The sequence below is a fragment of the Pygoscelis adeliae genome, unplaced genomic scaffold (genome assembly GCF_000699105.1).
Source record: "Pygoscelis adeliae isolate BGI_AS28 unplaced genomic scaffold, ASM69910v1 Scaffold66, whole genome shotgun sequence".
Lineage (NCBI taxonomy): Eukaryota > Metazoa > Chordata > Aves > Sphenisciformes > Spheniscidae > Pygoscelis > Pygoscelis adeliae.
In genome coordinates this window covers 11,927,579-11,943,860 of record NW_008825167.1, presented here as the reverse complement: position 1 = coordinate 11,943,860, position 16,282 = coordinate 11,927,579, and the positions used below count along the sequence as shown (strand labels likewise).

Here is a 16,282-nt window from a genome sequence, read left to right as displayed (position 1 = left end):
AAATTCTGTGAGCAATGGTATTGATTGTCCTGATGGTAGGCATTGTTCCTGCACTGCCTCGGTACTGTCAACAGAGCAGTGAGAATGGTCCCGTTTCTAAACTTTTAAGCGCCATTTAGAAAATGGGCCATCCTGGTACTCAGAGCTCTGCTGCCACTTCCTGTGAGAGTAAAGGAAAGAAAGGATGATAGGACGTGTCTTTGGCAACACTCAGATGGTTAGGTTTGAACCATGTGATAGATTATAGTGATGACCAGAGTGCGGGCAGGGAGGTTGAAGGTGCAACCGTGCTGTGACAAATTTGTCTAATTTAGAAAATTAGACAAATTTGTCTAATTTGTCTAATTTGGCATTAGACAAATGCTAAATTCCAGGCCTTGTGGTTAGCAGCGCTTCCAGGATTGTCCATTTTCACTTGAGATCTTTACTGTTGCTTTTGGACTGAAACTGGGCACCATGTTGATGGCTTTGGTCATACTGTTGGCAGGTATGCATGAAGTCTGCCTTTTTCCAGCGTGGTGTTGCAGTGTTTGAGAGCTTCATGTCCTTCTTATTCATGTTTAGCCATACATCAGCTTGGGCTAAGGAGCAGTCTTAATTATACACCCTACTGACAAGGAATACATGGCTGTGTAGTTCAAGGGCAAAATACCAGTGTGGCCTCTGGTCCTCTCTCTAGCCCCAGGATTAATCTGTGTCATCCATTTGCCTAGGGCAGGCCACCTTCCTGATCCTGTCGCCGGAGCTGCGGTGACCAGGTTGAAGAGAAGAGTCTGGGCTCTGCTCGTAGCCATGGTGGGGAGGAGCGAGCCATTCCAAAGCTGTGCTTCTTGCAGCACAAGGAGAGGAACCTTTGCCCCATCTGTTTCCCCCCTGTATGTCACCAGATCTGCTGCAAGGTGACCCTTTGGGAATACTGATGTGAGGTGACTGAGGAAAATCAAAGGGGAGCAGTTTTTAGCTGTAGATGAACAGCACTCTTGTAAGAGGTTATATTGGGAGTGCAGTAATTCCTAAAAGCTGTAAGCTGAGTTTCATTTATAAACTTGGTAGGACAAGTAACTTGTTCTGGTGACGTGCAGCTTACAGCCTGCATCGTATGAGCATCTCTCTGTAGGGTGTTGGATATCTTCTGCCCCTGTTTACTTCAATACAATTCCTTTTGGTGCCTAAAGTCCTCCAACCTTAGAGAAGGACTGTGTGATGCTTTGAGAGGTATTGAAAAAATGCTTGATAATGACAGTTGACTGACACATGGGATGTTTCCAGGATCTTGGAACTGAACACATCAGCACGATGACTAAGCTGGGGTGGGGGGAAGTTCATTTAAGACTGAAACATTGAAGAACTGTTTGTAAATTCTTGTGTACATTTCCTTTTGGTGCTGAAGGTTGTGCCAGCTCATCAAACTGCAGGGAAATACCCCTGCAGTTCTCACTAGTGAACTTTACTGCAGGTCATGTCTTAAGGTAGAGTCAGTCCAACTTCCTTTTTGTTGCAAGAGGGGAATAAACTGCACCAGCTCTGCTCAGAGCAGAGATCGTTTCCCACTCGGTCCCCTACTTTTCTGTGGGAAAGAGCAGTGGCCCGTCGCAGGTGTGCTTCCCCCTGCACACAGTGCTTGACCATGTGATAAACCCAGAATTGGAAGTCTCCATGGGCTTGTTCAAAGAGATACCAGAATTTATTAAAAACGTGTGGGAGCATTTGGCAGTAGGAAGACAAATGCTTTAGTTGAATACAAGTTGAAACTGTCTTTTTCTGAGCTGAATTTCTACAATTCATTCCATGGACCGGTTGTGGGCAACATCCGTAGAACAGTGATGTGCTTTGTGCTCTGTGCGGGAAGCAAAGTCTCTGCCACTTACTGCCGTGCAGCCCTTGCCCCTTCTTGCAGGCGGCTGCAGCTCTGCATTCCTTTTAGAGCTGGTACGGAGAAAGTGAGACTATTGCAAAAATGTATAGCCTGCTGTCAGCCAGTTGGATAGTTGTCACTATGTGGGAGTGACCCTTGTAACTATGGGTAAGGTAATTTTTCTTCTCTAAAGACCAGCTCATCTCTTCCCTTGATGTAAGTTATTTACAGTTAAAGAGACAAGGAAAATATTTCCCTTATATTTAAAATATATCCCTTATATTTTTATGTATGTATAAATACATAAAATATATATATCTATTCCTTATTCCCCTTATGTTTTCCACCCTAGCACCTTAATGAACTGGGGCAGCAGAAGACAAGATGCTGATAGCAGTCAGCTACCACTCCTTGTAGGCTTGGTTAGGGGCTAAAATTTTTGTATACATGTTTATGCCATTAGTGTTGTTCAGACAACTGATTAAAATCCCAAAGGAGCCTTTCCACAGAATTCAATGGATTCAAATCCAGTGGATTTGTTGGCTCAGATTTGTTTTGTTCTTTGGGTTTTCATTTTCATGTGCAACTCCTCAAAACCTGTAGGTGTTATTAGCTTCCCACTCATTGGCGGTGGGAATCCAGACACAGGTCATGTACATGCCAGCACATTTATCTGTTACTATTGAGTGTTGTAGTTTGTACTTTCTTGTCTTGAATATTTGCAGTTATTTGATGTCTCCATGTAAATAACAAAGCTATGCTGAGAAAATTAGTCATAACACAAGGGGAGAATAATTTGCATACTATTTTTAGCCATTATCATTAGCAAGAAATGCTAATAGTGTTCTAAAAATGTTTTCTCTTAGTATTCATTACTATGAGCAATGAACTTCAAATAAATAAGTAGATATCTGAATCTAAATATAATCTGAGTACTGGTGTTAAAAAGGGAAGATGTATTACTTGATTTAATGGCAGATTCATTTGAAAATTTACTGTGAGATTCTTCTAAATGGGCCAAGCAGCAAATTGACTTCTTTTTTTCTTTTTTTGAGTTGGTTTTTTTTTTTTTGTCTATTTGTATAGAAACATATAAGATAGGATGGGAGAAATATCCCTGTCTTCCTTTTAACTCAGGGCACAAGAGGCCTACAAGAAACTTGATAGAAGGAAGACAGTAAGTGCTACGTTTACCTCCACCATTCTTAGGTACTTTGCAGGTGGAGAGGTAGTGTTTCAAACTGAATAAAGTCCTCAAATCGAATAGTCTATGTGTCCAAGGCTGGAATACCTGAAGTTTGAAATCCCTAGTTTGAGCAGGGAAAATGTGGTGTTAGGCTTGTACTGCAGAGTCCTGCCCCAGGATAATTTACTACCTATGACATGCTGGAGGAAATCTGAGAAGAAACTGGGGAAAAGTGCCAAGATTAAACTTTGGGACACGGTAGAGCTTGTCAGAGAGTGGTGACACAGAACAGGTAAGAGTGTTGCACAAGTGTGCCATGCCCTTCTGCAGTAGTGACTGCCTGGTACTGTATCCTTGCCAGAACATCAGACACCACAGTGGCATCGGAGCTTTCCTTGATTTCGAAACAGGAACATCATAAAACTGAGGAAGCTTGACTAAAAAGAAAGTAAATAGGCGATGTCTCTGCAAGCGATACAGAGACTGCATAAAAATGTCATACTGGAGCTATGACATCCTTTATCTTTTCGAAAGATGAAGAAACTTTGTAAGTAAACATCAGGGAAGGGAAGTTGTTAGAAGACATTCTTCAAAAACCTGCAGTTGTGCTCATGTGAGGAAAGCAGAAAAAGAATATAAACTCTGGCACATTGAAGGCTTAAAGAGTGAGCTGGTCCTGGAGTTTGGGTGCTTTCAGCAGGCACAAAAAATGTCCAGATGGAGGGCTTGGGGATATAAGGCTGATAGATGAAGCTGAAAAAGGGTGTTCAGAAAATACGAGGACATAACAAGAAACCTGAATTAATGTTTTGGATTGGAAAAGTCTGGGAAAGTCCCACACTGGAACCTTCTTTATCGGGGATGTATTGGAGAAGCTGAAATGTCAGTAGAGATATGGAATAAAATTAGTGATAATTTTGTGTCAGGTTGCCAAAATACCTTAGCGTTTGTTCAAGACTGAAAAAATAATTCAAAATATAGGCTTTGTATTACAGTTCAGCTTCTTTTTAAATAGCCTCAGTAACTGAGAGACCGAGAGGGTTAATGTGACTTTAAGAAAAAAGTAGTTTTTAGGGGGAAAACTTGGAACATACATGCTAAGAATTTGCTAGTTTTTTGTACCTGACAAACTAGCAGAAACTGTAGTAGAAAAGTGAGAATTTGGGGAAGAGCTGGCATGGCTTTTGCAAAGGAGAACCGTGACTCAGGCATCTGTCTGAGTTCACCAGAGATTCAGGAGGCACTTGGGCTTTCAAAAGATAACCCTGGAAGGGCCCTTATGGAAGGCTCTTAAGAAATTAAGCAGCCATGGGAGAAAACTAGGTTTCAGGATAGCTGAAGAGTTAGAAGATAGGTCTCAGATTTTCATTTCTTAAGAGAACCAGCTTGTCTGGCAGATAGATTCGTATCAGGATCTTAGGTGTCTGATTTCGTGTTTGATACATCTTTCATTACTGAAAAGAAATTGCTTACCTTATTCAGCAGCCTGAACTTCGTTCGAAAAGCAGCTTATATAAATTTGAAGGGGAGAAACTATAACATACTTATAAAAGTGATTTGGGATTGTTAATTTTAATGGTGTAAGACAACTAGCTCTTTTTGACCGATATTGTGGGCTTTTTTTCCCCCATCAGTATCAAACCAACAGATGTCAGCTCTTGCCTCCCTCCTCTCAAAGTTATGTCTTGGCTGTAAATTCTTTGGGACAAAAATGTTATCTTTCATTGCTTGGCTTAGTAGGTCCTTGATTTTGTATGGCTGCCAGATGTGGCAGTGTCATAAATACAGTGTAAAAGTGGACACAGCCTCCCTTCTTCCCTCAATCCATGAATGCCTATTGTTTTCAATTCACTCTATTTTTTTTTTCTAGTGTTACACTAAACAATTGCTATAGAGTCACTTACTTTTACAATACTGTCCCATTGGAAAAAATAGTCTAGTGAAAGGCACGTTAATTTTGAGCAAATCTGAGATCTGCATTTTAGGACTGAAATACAAAATAGAGATGATAAATGTTTCATGGTGAGCACAGTGTAGGCTTTTACCAAAAGAATTACTACTTATTCCAACATCCTTGCTTTATAGGAGTTTCTCTTTTATCAGCCTCTTCTACATTCATGTCTACCTGTGTTTTTTTTCCCCACCTTGTTTATGACTGGCATGTAGTTAAATGTATGTATGCTTTGACTGGTTCAGTTAGCCTGTATTGCAGTTGCATCTAGAAATGAGGCCCCATTTTTTGGAGGAGGGAGATACAAGAGCAAGGGTGATTCCTGCAAGCAGGCTACTGGTTTTTTTATTCTGTTTCTGTCAGTTGTGTTCTTAAAGTGTGATTTTTACATGTAGTATTATTATAATGTGTTTTCTTTCAGTATATCAAGAAGTTTTACAATGAAACTTGGGAAAGAAGATATGGCTTCTCAGTGGATGAAAGCACGCTGACTCTCCTCTGGTCTATAACTGTTTCTATTTTTGCCATTGGTGGCCTTGTGGGTGCCATTATTGTTACCCCGATTGTGAAGTTCTTCGGGCGGTAAGTGTATGGGAAAACTTCCAGTTTCTAAAGCAGTTTTTCACTTGGTCTCTCTAGAAGGCTTTACTTTTTTTTTTTTTTTTTTAAAAACCCTCTTCACCAGAATGCAAATTTAAACATATTCAAATAATGAAAGCTCATTTCTAAGAGTTCCAAATTCCAAGGGTAAAATTACTACCTTTCTCTCTGGCCTTACTGTGCATCGTTTGAGTTGCAGAAGCCATTTGCTCTGAATAGGCAGTGGGTTTAGATGTCAAGGAGGTTGAATTGTCAAGAGTGCAAAAGGAAAACACCATAAAATAGGAAAGATTTCACAAAGGATTGGCAAATTCTTGTTTCAAGAGTCTGCTGAGTATCTTACTGTCCACAGGTAAAGCTATTGATATGTCTTGTTTGCATCTCAACAACATTTGTTGTCATACGGTAATAAAAATTTGTTCTTTTTTTTTTTTCCTTCCTTGTGTCAACTTAAAACACAGTTTGAAGAACTAAACTAGGATGAAGTTTGTGTTTAGTCTTCCTCAAGCGTGGGGATGCCTTCCCTGCTCTATGCAATGCAGTATTTGACCAAGACTTGACCATAGGGAATATGAGTGTTTTAGGAATGTTTGTGCTGGTGTGTGTTTGCATTTTTGCTGCAGGTACTAACTAGATATTTCTGTCAAGTTTTTGTTTCATACAGTCTTCCAAAGAGAATTTTAAAAGTAATTTGTAATTTACCTATATTTAGAAGGGCATGAAAAAAAAAGCCATTGTAGCATTCATCTTAACTGCTCATTTGGATTTTCCTTAATTGTAAATTCTATATCATTTGATAATTTTTGCTCAGGTAAATCACTGGAGAAGGTCATCATGGAGGCTTAAATAGAAGCATCCACCTCCACTGTTCTTACTTTTCTGTTCTACATTTTTACTATTTCCATCACTTTAGGTTGTACCCTCCTAGGCCTGTTTGTCATTCTCCCAACTCTTCCACATCCCATTTTTCACCTCAAAGATCATGTTTTCAGGTTCTTCCATTTCATGCTTACAGTAAAACTATTATCCGTTCTTCATTAATTTATTCTGTCCCTTCACTTCACCATTTGATTTTCAATTCTTAAATATTTTTCATAGTCACTTTTTTTTTTAAGGTTTGCAGTTTCTTCTGCCAAATCATCAATTTGGCTTTTACACACTTCTTAAATATATGAAACTATGCCTGACTCACTGATTAATTCCCAGAATTGTTGCTGAGTCTTCTTTACTTTATTAAAAAGTGAAGTAAAAAATGGGTTCATAGAAGGCTTGAATTTTTGGTGAAGGGTAGAACAACTTTGTGTGCAGGTTTGTTAAAGTGGTGGCTGATCTCAGTAATATGAATACCACTTTGATGGGAGCGGATCATGTTGCCAGGGCAGAGCTTCAAAGCTTGCAGACTCTGCCCCTGTTCATTATGTTTATCCCTGTTAAATCGTGAAAATAGCTCTCTTATAGATACGGTGTACGAGTACTTGATTAGAGATGGGAAGGGATTGTGTCTCTCAGGGACAGTGGATAAGGGCTGCTCATCAAAGTGTGGTTCTTGAGTTTGCTGTTCACACTGCAGTGTGTTCGTCTGGTTGAGGAAACCAGACTGACTTATTGGTACGGTAATTGAGGAGCAGATTATGAAATGTTGACAGAACAATAAAATACTTCGCTGTTAAATTGTTCAAGTGTAGGTTGGAGGGTTGTACGTATGATGAAGCGGAGCTCCATTTGCACTGACACAGAATAATGAACTAAGGGGGATCAGAAGCATGAGTCAGAAATAATGTATGACTTTAAAAAGAGCACTCTTGAATCATATTGCTGTAAGGTTAATAACATAATTTCCAAATTACCCGATTCCTAGGTCCTACTTACTTCGAGAGACGTAATTTTTTCAAAGAGAAAAAATCCACAAAAGCGTAAGTCCCATGTTCAGATGTGGCTTTGACACTTCATAATTTAAATTCTCTTCTACCAAAGAGCAGCTGCTGTTGCGTATCCTGAACACCCAGAGTGACATGCTCAGTGGATTGCTTAGGCCACTGCAAGCGAGGCATTTGCAGGAGAGGGACAAGGCTTTCCCTCTAGCACACTGAACTGTTTTGAGTATGAAGCGATTAAGGGAATTTTTCTGGATTATTTTAGTAATGCTACCACTATCGTTATTATCTTAGAATGCTACCACAGTCATCTACTGTAGTTGAAATGGTGTTCTAGTATTCAGTCTGTTACTGGCTTTTATTTAAACACCTAGTTTAAAGAACACACAGCTTGTTATTTAAACACCTAGTTCCCTTACTATACTTTTTGTATAAGGTATCATATTTGCTCCCAAGAGGAGCTTCTAGAGTCTTTCTTATTACTGAATTTTGAGACAACAATACATTTTTGACAAAACTTTTAATTCTATCATTTTCCTAGTTGTGAGTTTTAGACAAAAGGATTATTAATTCAAATCCCTAATTAAAGTTACTGCAGCTGTGGAGGGCAGGTAGTTGCTAGGATTCTGTTCTGGCCTCTGGAACTATCCAGTATCATGAGAGCAAATGACAACCCTGAAATCACAAGAGATTAATCGTATGTGATTTTGCAAAAAGACAAGGGCAATTCTGAGGAAGAGGTTCTCAAGTGTTTTCAATATCCAAAATACCTAAAAAAGGCAATAAAAAAATCCTTAAAGCTTAGCTCTAGTTGTGTCTAGCTGATGGGTGAACTGTCTGTCTCAGCTGGAATGCTTATAGAAATGGATTTCTACTGAGCAAATGTCTTTTCTCTTGGGACTACTTCAGGTTGAGTGCAGGATTGGAAGTTACATTCCTGCAGCAGTACGGATAGTCAGCCTTAGAGAGGACCAGTTTTGGCACTAAGCTGCAAAATTTACTGCCTGGCTTAGGACGTAGCTGCTTGTGACAAACGCTCTGTGCTCAGTCAGAAGGTTTTGAAAGCATCTTCCTTTTGGAATGCATAAATGCTTTATTTTTTTTGGCTGGAGAAAATTCTGAATTATTTGAATGGAAGGAACAAAATCTTCATCTCTAAATGAATGCTAGCGTAGTATTTTTAGTGCAGTAGCTGCAGCAGAACCATGTGGGGCTCTGGACTGGAACTTGAGTCCAGGTTCCCTTTCCCAGGTCTGGCACTGTTTTGCATGTTAGCTTTAGGTTGAGTCCACTTCGCTATCTATTCCTCTGTTTACCCAGTTACAGAAATAGGGATATTGATGTGCTCTATAACCTTCAGCAAGACTGAAAAATGAAATGTGCTATGTGAGAACTGTGCTATGATATTTATACTTCAATAGGTTTCATGTACCATTTGGACAATTGGTACGTTGTCAGCTTGTGATTTGGGATGTGAGAGAAATGACTAGGCTGACCAACACATCAGTGTTTGTCTTTTCTTATGGTGGCTTAGTGTTGAAGTTTCCACGCTTACACTTTGTAAGTGTGGTGCGTGCAGTTATCTGACAAGATTGGTTGGACTTTCCCAAGGGAAAGTGTCTGCTGCAGTGCTTTATTAAGTGTAGTATCTTTATATCACTTTAATTAGAGCTATACAAGCAGTGGTTTGGGTCTTTTTTTTTTTCCTATGCCTTGTTGCTAAGGTAATACGGTTTTGGCCTACGTGACCAGGAAAGCATAGGGGTTTTTATGATTATAACAACTTTGAATATAATACGACCTGACTGGAAGTAAACTCAGACAGCATGGAGAGTTTGGAGGGTTTTGCTGTATTTTTTTCTTAGGAGCTGTGATGAGAAGTTGTTTCCACTGTTTATGTTTGTGGTGGCTTGGCCCCAGCTGGCAGCCAAGCACCCACCTGGCTGCTCGTCACTCCCCACCCCCCAAGTGGGAGGGGGGCACTGGGGAGAAATAGGAGGAACAGGAGCAAGAAGTCTTACGGATCAAACTAAAGAATGGGAAAACACTTACCAGTTACTGTCATGGGCAAAACAGGCTCAACTTGGGGAATTTAACTTAATTTATTGCCAATTAGCATAAATACTTAATTACTGATCAGGTATTGGGAAACAAGACAAATGTTAAAACACATTTCCTCCCACTTTCCCAGGCTGAACATCACTCCAGGCTTCTCTCCCGCCCTTGGTACCACGGCAGGTCACACTCAGTCCCTTCAGTGAGGGAACATGTGGTGCAGGGGGTCGGGGTCAGTGCATAGCAACTTCCCTCTGCTGCTCCTTCCTTCTCACTCTTCTCTATGCTCCAGTGTCGGTCCTCCGTGGTCCACAGTCCTTCTGGGGATGTACCTGCTCAGTCCTGCACCACCTTCTCCTCCACTGATCTTGTTATTCCCTCGTTCCGTCTCCTCACAGAAGCCACCCCTGCAGCCCCTTCAGTTCCAAAACCTTGCAACAGACACCCAGCACAGTGTTTTCATTACCAAAACTTTACATGCTTTATATAGTAACACTCTAAACAGCATATTACTTTCTTGTTTTAATTTTTTTTCAGTCTGGCAAAGACAAAATTCTTTGTTTTTATCTTTGTTAGTTAGGCTGCACTTTTCTGTTCTTTGCTGCATAGAATAAGGGGTCGCTAGCCAACTTTTTCTAAGAAGATAAATATTTTGTAGGTTTTATTTAAATTAAAGAAGAAGAAAGTAATAACTTCAGATGAATGTATAGCACTTGTTTGACTTGAGAACATTTTGTTTCCATTTCTGGCATTATTTATATCACTTTAGCCCTCTCAAATTACATCCATTTGAAAAATCTGTTTCAAATGGTAAAGTCATCATGCTTGACAGCTATGTTGTATAAACATGTACTTTAAATGAACTGTTTCTCATTGTTTGATCTTCAAACAATGTTATTCATTCAAACAATGTTCAAAAAACACTAGAAAGCAGGAGCAGTAATTAAAAATACAAGTATTAAAAATGTTTCCTATCAAAAATGTATTGATCTGTTGTAACAAGTTGGATGACTGGTTCAACGAGTGGGAGATTTCCAGTTGGTACCTATGTGTTGAACTCGAGAAGAATGAGGACCGCTGGGTCAGTTTGTTACCTGCTTTGGAAGAGAAAAGGGTAGGCAGCCTTTCTGGTCATTGCTCTTCTTTTGCTTGGAAATTACAATATATAAAGACTGAAAATCCATTGAGAATACGTGCAAATTTAATACCACTTTAGTTTTTTAATAAAATTGGTATATTTTCAGCCTGTGCTATTTACTGTCAAAGTTAAAAGAATCCTCATAATTTACATCATCAATGTTGTTTATCTCCAGGTAAATTTGTTTTCAAATCAGTTGTTTCCTTCATATGTTGTTGTGAGTGGGATTGGAGGCTTCAGTATTGACTTGTACCTCTAGAGCCAAAACAAAACTGTGCTTAATTATGTGACTGGTAAAGACAAAGCTCCGTTGCTTTACCATGTATAACTGAGGTGACTCACAGATGGAAAACATAGGGTACGATCATTCTCTTGCCACGTAATTGTGAAAATTATGGTGTTTTGTCTTGTGTTAGATCATAAGCAATGCAAAGCAGCTGTCTTGTTGTGATGTGCTGTAGAGAGGCCACCACATCTCCAGCAGATATCCCAGTCCTGGCTGTGACTCTGCCTGGGAATCGTAAGAAACTTTTCAGTCGCTCACAAGGCTGAACCTGATGATAATGGCTTCTCTGGCCATTTGGCTGCAGGCTGTAATTTAGCAAAAAGCCATTTAAATCCGTATTTGTGGAGAGATGTGTATAAGGTAGCAGTGATTTCTCTGAGTTCTGGGTGGGTGTTCTACTTCATCTGTCAATAGAGAATCATTGCAGCAGAGCTATTGATCTTATATCTTTAACCATTCTTCTTCCAAGTGTCCAGGAAATGAGACCTTGGATGTCAGTGTTTGAATCTGACTGTCAAAGGCCCATGAAATCCTACATATCATTTCTTTTGTAAAGTATTTCCTTCTGCAGAAGTTATGAGACTTATGAGTCACTGTTGAATTAATGAGTCCCTCAAACTTGAGCAGAAAGTTCTGTAAGATGAAAACTGGAAGAAATACAGCTGTTGGTGTAGTGTGAATGAGAAATTGAGACGTTTTGAAATTTTTAAAATATATTTTCATTATTTTCTTTTTTTTCCAACAAAGTAATAATTTTCCATAAAGAACATTTCTTTTCTTTGAAAGAAATATTTTTTTCCACATTTTATTTGACTGCTATAGAACGAAATAATTTCAAAATTGGGGGAAAAAATGTGTAAATCAATATTTTGGTTAATTTAAACAATTTTTGGGAAGAGGTTGATTTTTATCATTCCTGTGAGCCCAAGTGTTTTTTCTAACTCTACAAGTAGTGAGTAATTTTCCTCAATGTATGTTTTTAATATCATGGGTTTAAGGATGAATTATAATGACATAAATATGTCAGTGCTGGGAAGTTCTCAAAATGGCAAAAACTATATGTAGCATAAAAATGCCTGTAGTTGTATCAGCTTGTTGCTACTGAAGTATATTCTCTGGTTCCTACATACATACATTCACCCAGAGTACGCTTGTTTATATTCATATACAGAGTCTTGGGCATGGCACTTGGGTTCTTAGGATGTGTAGGATGGCTAATTGCCATGCCTTTGAAGTACCGCTCTTTAGTTAACTATGATAGGTTTTAAAGCTGTGGCATAGGTTTGGAACTGTATCCATTTGGGTATAGTGTTGTATTTCGGAACTCTACGCAACATGTAAGAGGCAGTGTTTGTTAGGCACTTTTTTATTTATGGATATTTAAGAATAAAAGCCTAGTGTGCTTTGAATATGACTAGATTTAACTGTCGTGATGCAGGTATCTAAATAAAATATCTTTTTGTTTTAGGAAATGTACGTTGCTCCTCAATAACGTGTTTGCAGTGACAGCTGCGTTGCTGATGTCCTTCTCCTTCTTGGCGGGGTCATTTGAAATGCTCATACTGGGCCGCATTATAATGGGTGTTGATGCAGGTAAGTTTTTATCATGCCATACATATCCAAAACGCCGGCGCCATGCGTAATCTTTCTCCTCTCCTGCCGTTAGATCTTTCTTTACATTAAAGAGGCATTTCAGGGACTAGCCACACTGATTTCACTGGGGCAAACCAGCAGAATGAAGGTCGGAGGATCTGATGTTTGGAGAAGACACTGGAATGGATGCCAGCCACTGCTGTCCACCCTGGTTGTTTCTCCCCCTTCCTCCTCCAGCCCTGGTAGAATGTATCTGTCTTCATACCATGAAAATCCTTTGGCTAGGAGGGTGTGGTCTATTTATTAAAGCTGCTTGCTGCTTTGTGTTTAGAAGTTGTTGGATCCCATGCTAATACCAGTAGGATTAAGTGGAAGGTTTGGTACATCAGGATTTGCTCCTAGCAACATGGTCTTCCCGGTTTAAAAGTAAATCATGGAGGCACTGCTGCACCAGAATAGTCTTGCAGCTAGCAGTGAGGTTCTCAGCGACTTCACAGATCGGTAGATGGTGAGAAATATTTACCTAATGTGGAGACAGACTTGATGAATTAAGACGGTTTTATCCTCTTAGTGTAATGACTCTAAACAATGGAACATGCTTTGACCTCTGCATCGCTAAGCCCCCTTCCTGGCAAGCTTTGTCTATGTTGTTAGTAAGCACAAACTACGGTTGTTTGAAAGTGGATGTGTCCGTCACTTGCAATGTGAAGTTCATGGGTAATTTTGGTGCTGACTGCTGATTTTTGTCTCAGAGTACCACCAAATGGCAGAACTTTTGGAGCTTTGTAAATATTGTCGTTATACTAACCAGGGTCATGCATCTGTTTTCTCCTGGCTCTGAGCAGCATTCTCACCCTTATTTTATGCCTGCTATTAAGAGTTCATTGCAGCTGTAGGCCTGTATTGAGAGGAACATCTGCTAATACCCTTTACAGTAAAAATATTTCATCTGACAGGATCTGCTCTCTCTGCCTGACTCACTGGGGTTTTTTTCCTTACCTGCACCAGTGCTAACGTGATTTTGCTTGCTTTGGAATGAACAAATTTAAAACATAAAATCTGTTCTCCTGGTGATTCTCATCTCTGAGTAACCTTTGGTGCTTCTCATCAAATAGCAGCCTACGCACATCACTGTAGATTTGTAACAGATAATCAATGCCATAGTTATTAAATGGTGCAAGAGTAATTAGACATGCAGAGAAGATAATTCATATTATCTGTGGACAGATATAATTCTGTTCTTTGCATGTTTTTATGCCACTCTTGTGAGCAGATTAGCACTCAGACTCCTTTCAGTAGATGTTTATTTCGTACCTGGCATAATGAAAAGGCGATTTGACTTAATATATGTTTTTTTCCTCCCTTCATAGGCATTTCTCTGAGTGCCCTTCCCATGTATTTGAGTGAAATATCTCCAAAGGAAATCCGTGGTTCATTGGGTCAGGTCACAGCAATTTTCATCTGTATTGGTGTTTTCACTGGTCAAGTTTTGGGGCTGCCAGAAATATTCGGGCAAGTAAGTATTTAACAGATGTTTTCTGTGAAAGAACACAAGCATGCTTAAAGTGTTATATTTTCATATTTTGACTGAGTTCCTTACAAAAGTGGAAAACAGAAACATTGGTTTTTTTGTTTTGAAGCACTTTGAAAAGTGGTTTCTTCCATGTGTTTTAGAAGTGTGTACGTGTGACTGAGTTTGGTAGATGTGGCAAGCAGTTTTAACACCTTGAGCAGCTTGTGTGTGTGCGTATGCAGGTTTTCCCCCCCCCCACCCCTTTCTTGATGTACATTTATTTTTGCTGGTTTCCAGTTTCTTTGAGTACCATGGAAGTGCTTAAGAGACTTTGCATTTTTCATTTATAATTTTTCAATGTGAGATAGAACTGAAAAAGGCTTGGTTAGAGTTTGTATGAGGACCTGAATAGGAAGACTCTTGCTCAATGATTATAGTGTTCCTTGTAATGCACTCCTACTTTTAGACTAGGATGTGGAAGAGCAGGGTTAATATATAACTTTATGGAAAGAGATTATCTATTCTGATATAAGAGGTTATCTGCTGTCATAGGCTGAGATTAACTTGGTGGCCACTGGATGTCGTCAGTACTCTGAATAAATGAAGCTGAGGTTTATTCAGGCTGGCACTTGGAAACACTTTTCATCCAGAGATGAATCTTCAAGGCGGTGTGGAGGAAACGTCTGCAGCAATCCTCTCTCCATGAAACCTGAACTAAGAATCCCTTCTGACAGCCAGCAAAAGTAGTAAACAGTTGAAAAGTGAGGAGAACTTGTCCTCCTGTGTCCATCCAAATTCAAATCTTTGTAAATACATGATACCATCCTCCTTGACACTTACATTTTTGTCTGACTGGCTCTCCTATTCTGTCCCTTTATCTTTGGGCTCACTTATCCTGTTAGCTCTCCTGAAGGCAAATGGTTTGGGAAGGACAGATTACCCCACTACCACCACCAAAGCAACAGATTTTAGGAAAAAGCTTAAAATGGCTTTCACTGACCTTCATTGTGTGGCTTTTACAGATGTCCCTTCTTTTGCTTTGAAAGCTAGTCTGTTACAAATGAGCATATTAAATGTCAAGAGGCTGATCTGACTGCTTAGAATATATGTCAGCCCTTATGTAGTAGGGTTTTTTTGGTTTGGGATTTTTTTTTATTTTAAACATGCATACACTTTTAAAGGTGAGTTGTCATGCAAATTTTTATTTCCCTGTTAGGTCTTTGAGATATTTTGAATAGGAAATACTTATTCCTTCGTTTCAGGTCACTCTTGCTCTTTTTATTTCTCTTCTCCCCTTGCCTCCCTCCCAATTGTTGTCACTACCAAATTATGGAAGTTGTGTTTCTACTTCTACAACCTGCTTTAGTATGCAGTTAATTAATATTACACCATTAAAGATAGCCATTAATTTATGTAAGAAGAAATACGCTTTATCTGTAGAATTAGTTCTTTTCAAGATGGGTAACATCACCATGTAAAAGGAACAAAGTTTTGGCTGGTGTGAATTAGCATATTTCCAGGAAAATTATTGGAGCCAGTTGGGTATGTGGGTATATATTCCTTTTAATATATTAATAAAATTTAGCACTGAGGGAAAACCTCAGGCTGTTTGAAGTATGATTCCCTAGTGCAGCCTTATCCTTCATAGAAGGGTTTATCAAAATTTCTGTTGGTTTCAGTCAAGACAGGATTTTCCTCCCTAACTTCGTGTGGTTCCCATTGAAGTCAGTGGGAGCTTTCCACCAGGAACAGCAGTCATTGCCAGAGGACATTGCGGCAGAGGGTATGTGTGATGAGTTCACTTCTGCTGAAGCTGGGAGGCAACAAACATGGTGTGCTCCTTCTGAGTTCTTTAGTCCTTGCAATACTTTCCCCTCTCCCCTCCCTGGCAAACACCTTGCTCAAATTTCTGTCGCTTTGTTCAATCAAGTTCAAAAGTAGGTTCAAGACATTTGCAGGCTATTTTCTAGTTGTCAGCATCTCATGGATTTACATCATGACTTCTGTTCACTAATTGTCGTGGTTTAACCTCAGTCGGCAACTAAGCACCACGCAGCCGCTCGCTCACTCCCCCCCACCCAGTGGGATGGGGGAGAGAATTGGAAAAGCACAAGTGAGAAAAACTCGTGGGTTGAGATAAAAACAGTTTAAGAATTGAAATAAAATGATAATAATAATAAGATAATAATAATAATAGTACACAAAGCAAGTGATGCACAGTACAATTGCTC

The 16,282-nt window shown here is 39.5% G+C and overlaps 1 protein-coding gene across 1 annotated transcript in view; it reads left to right on the top strand.

Moving 5' to 3' along the window:
* SLC2A9 (solute carrier family 2 (facilitated glucose transporter), member 9) overlaps nt 1-16,282 on the top strand; it is a 120,965-nt gene that overhangs the window by 7,430 nt on the left and 97,253 nt on the right. Inside the window, exons 3-5 of the mRNA XM_009328855.1 lie at nt 5,414-5,574; nt 12,414-12,538; nt 13,909-14,054. Of these exons, the coding sequence (XP_009327130.1) occupies nt 5,414-5,574; nt 12,414-12,538; nt 13,909-14,054 (432 nt within the window). The remainder of the gene's footprint in view (nt 1-5,413; nt 5,575-12,413; nt 12,539-13,908; nt 14,055-16,282) is intronic.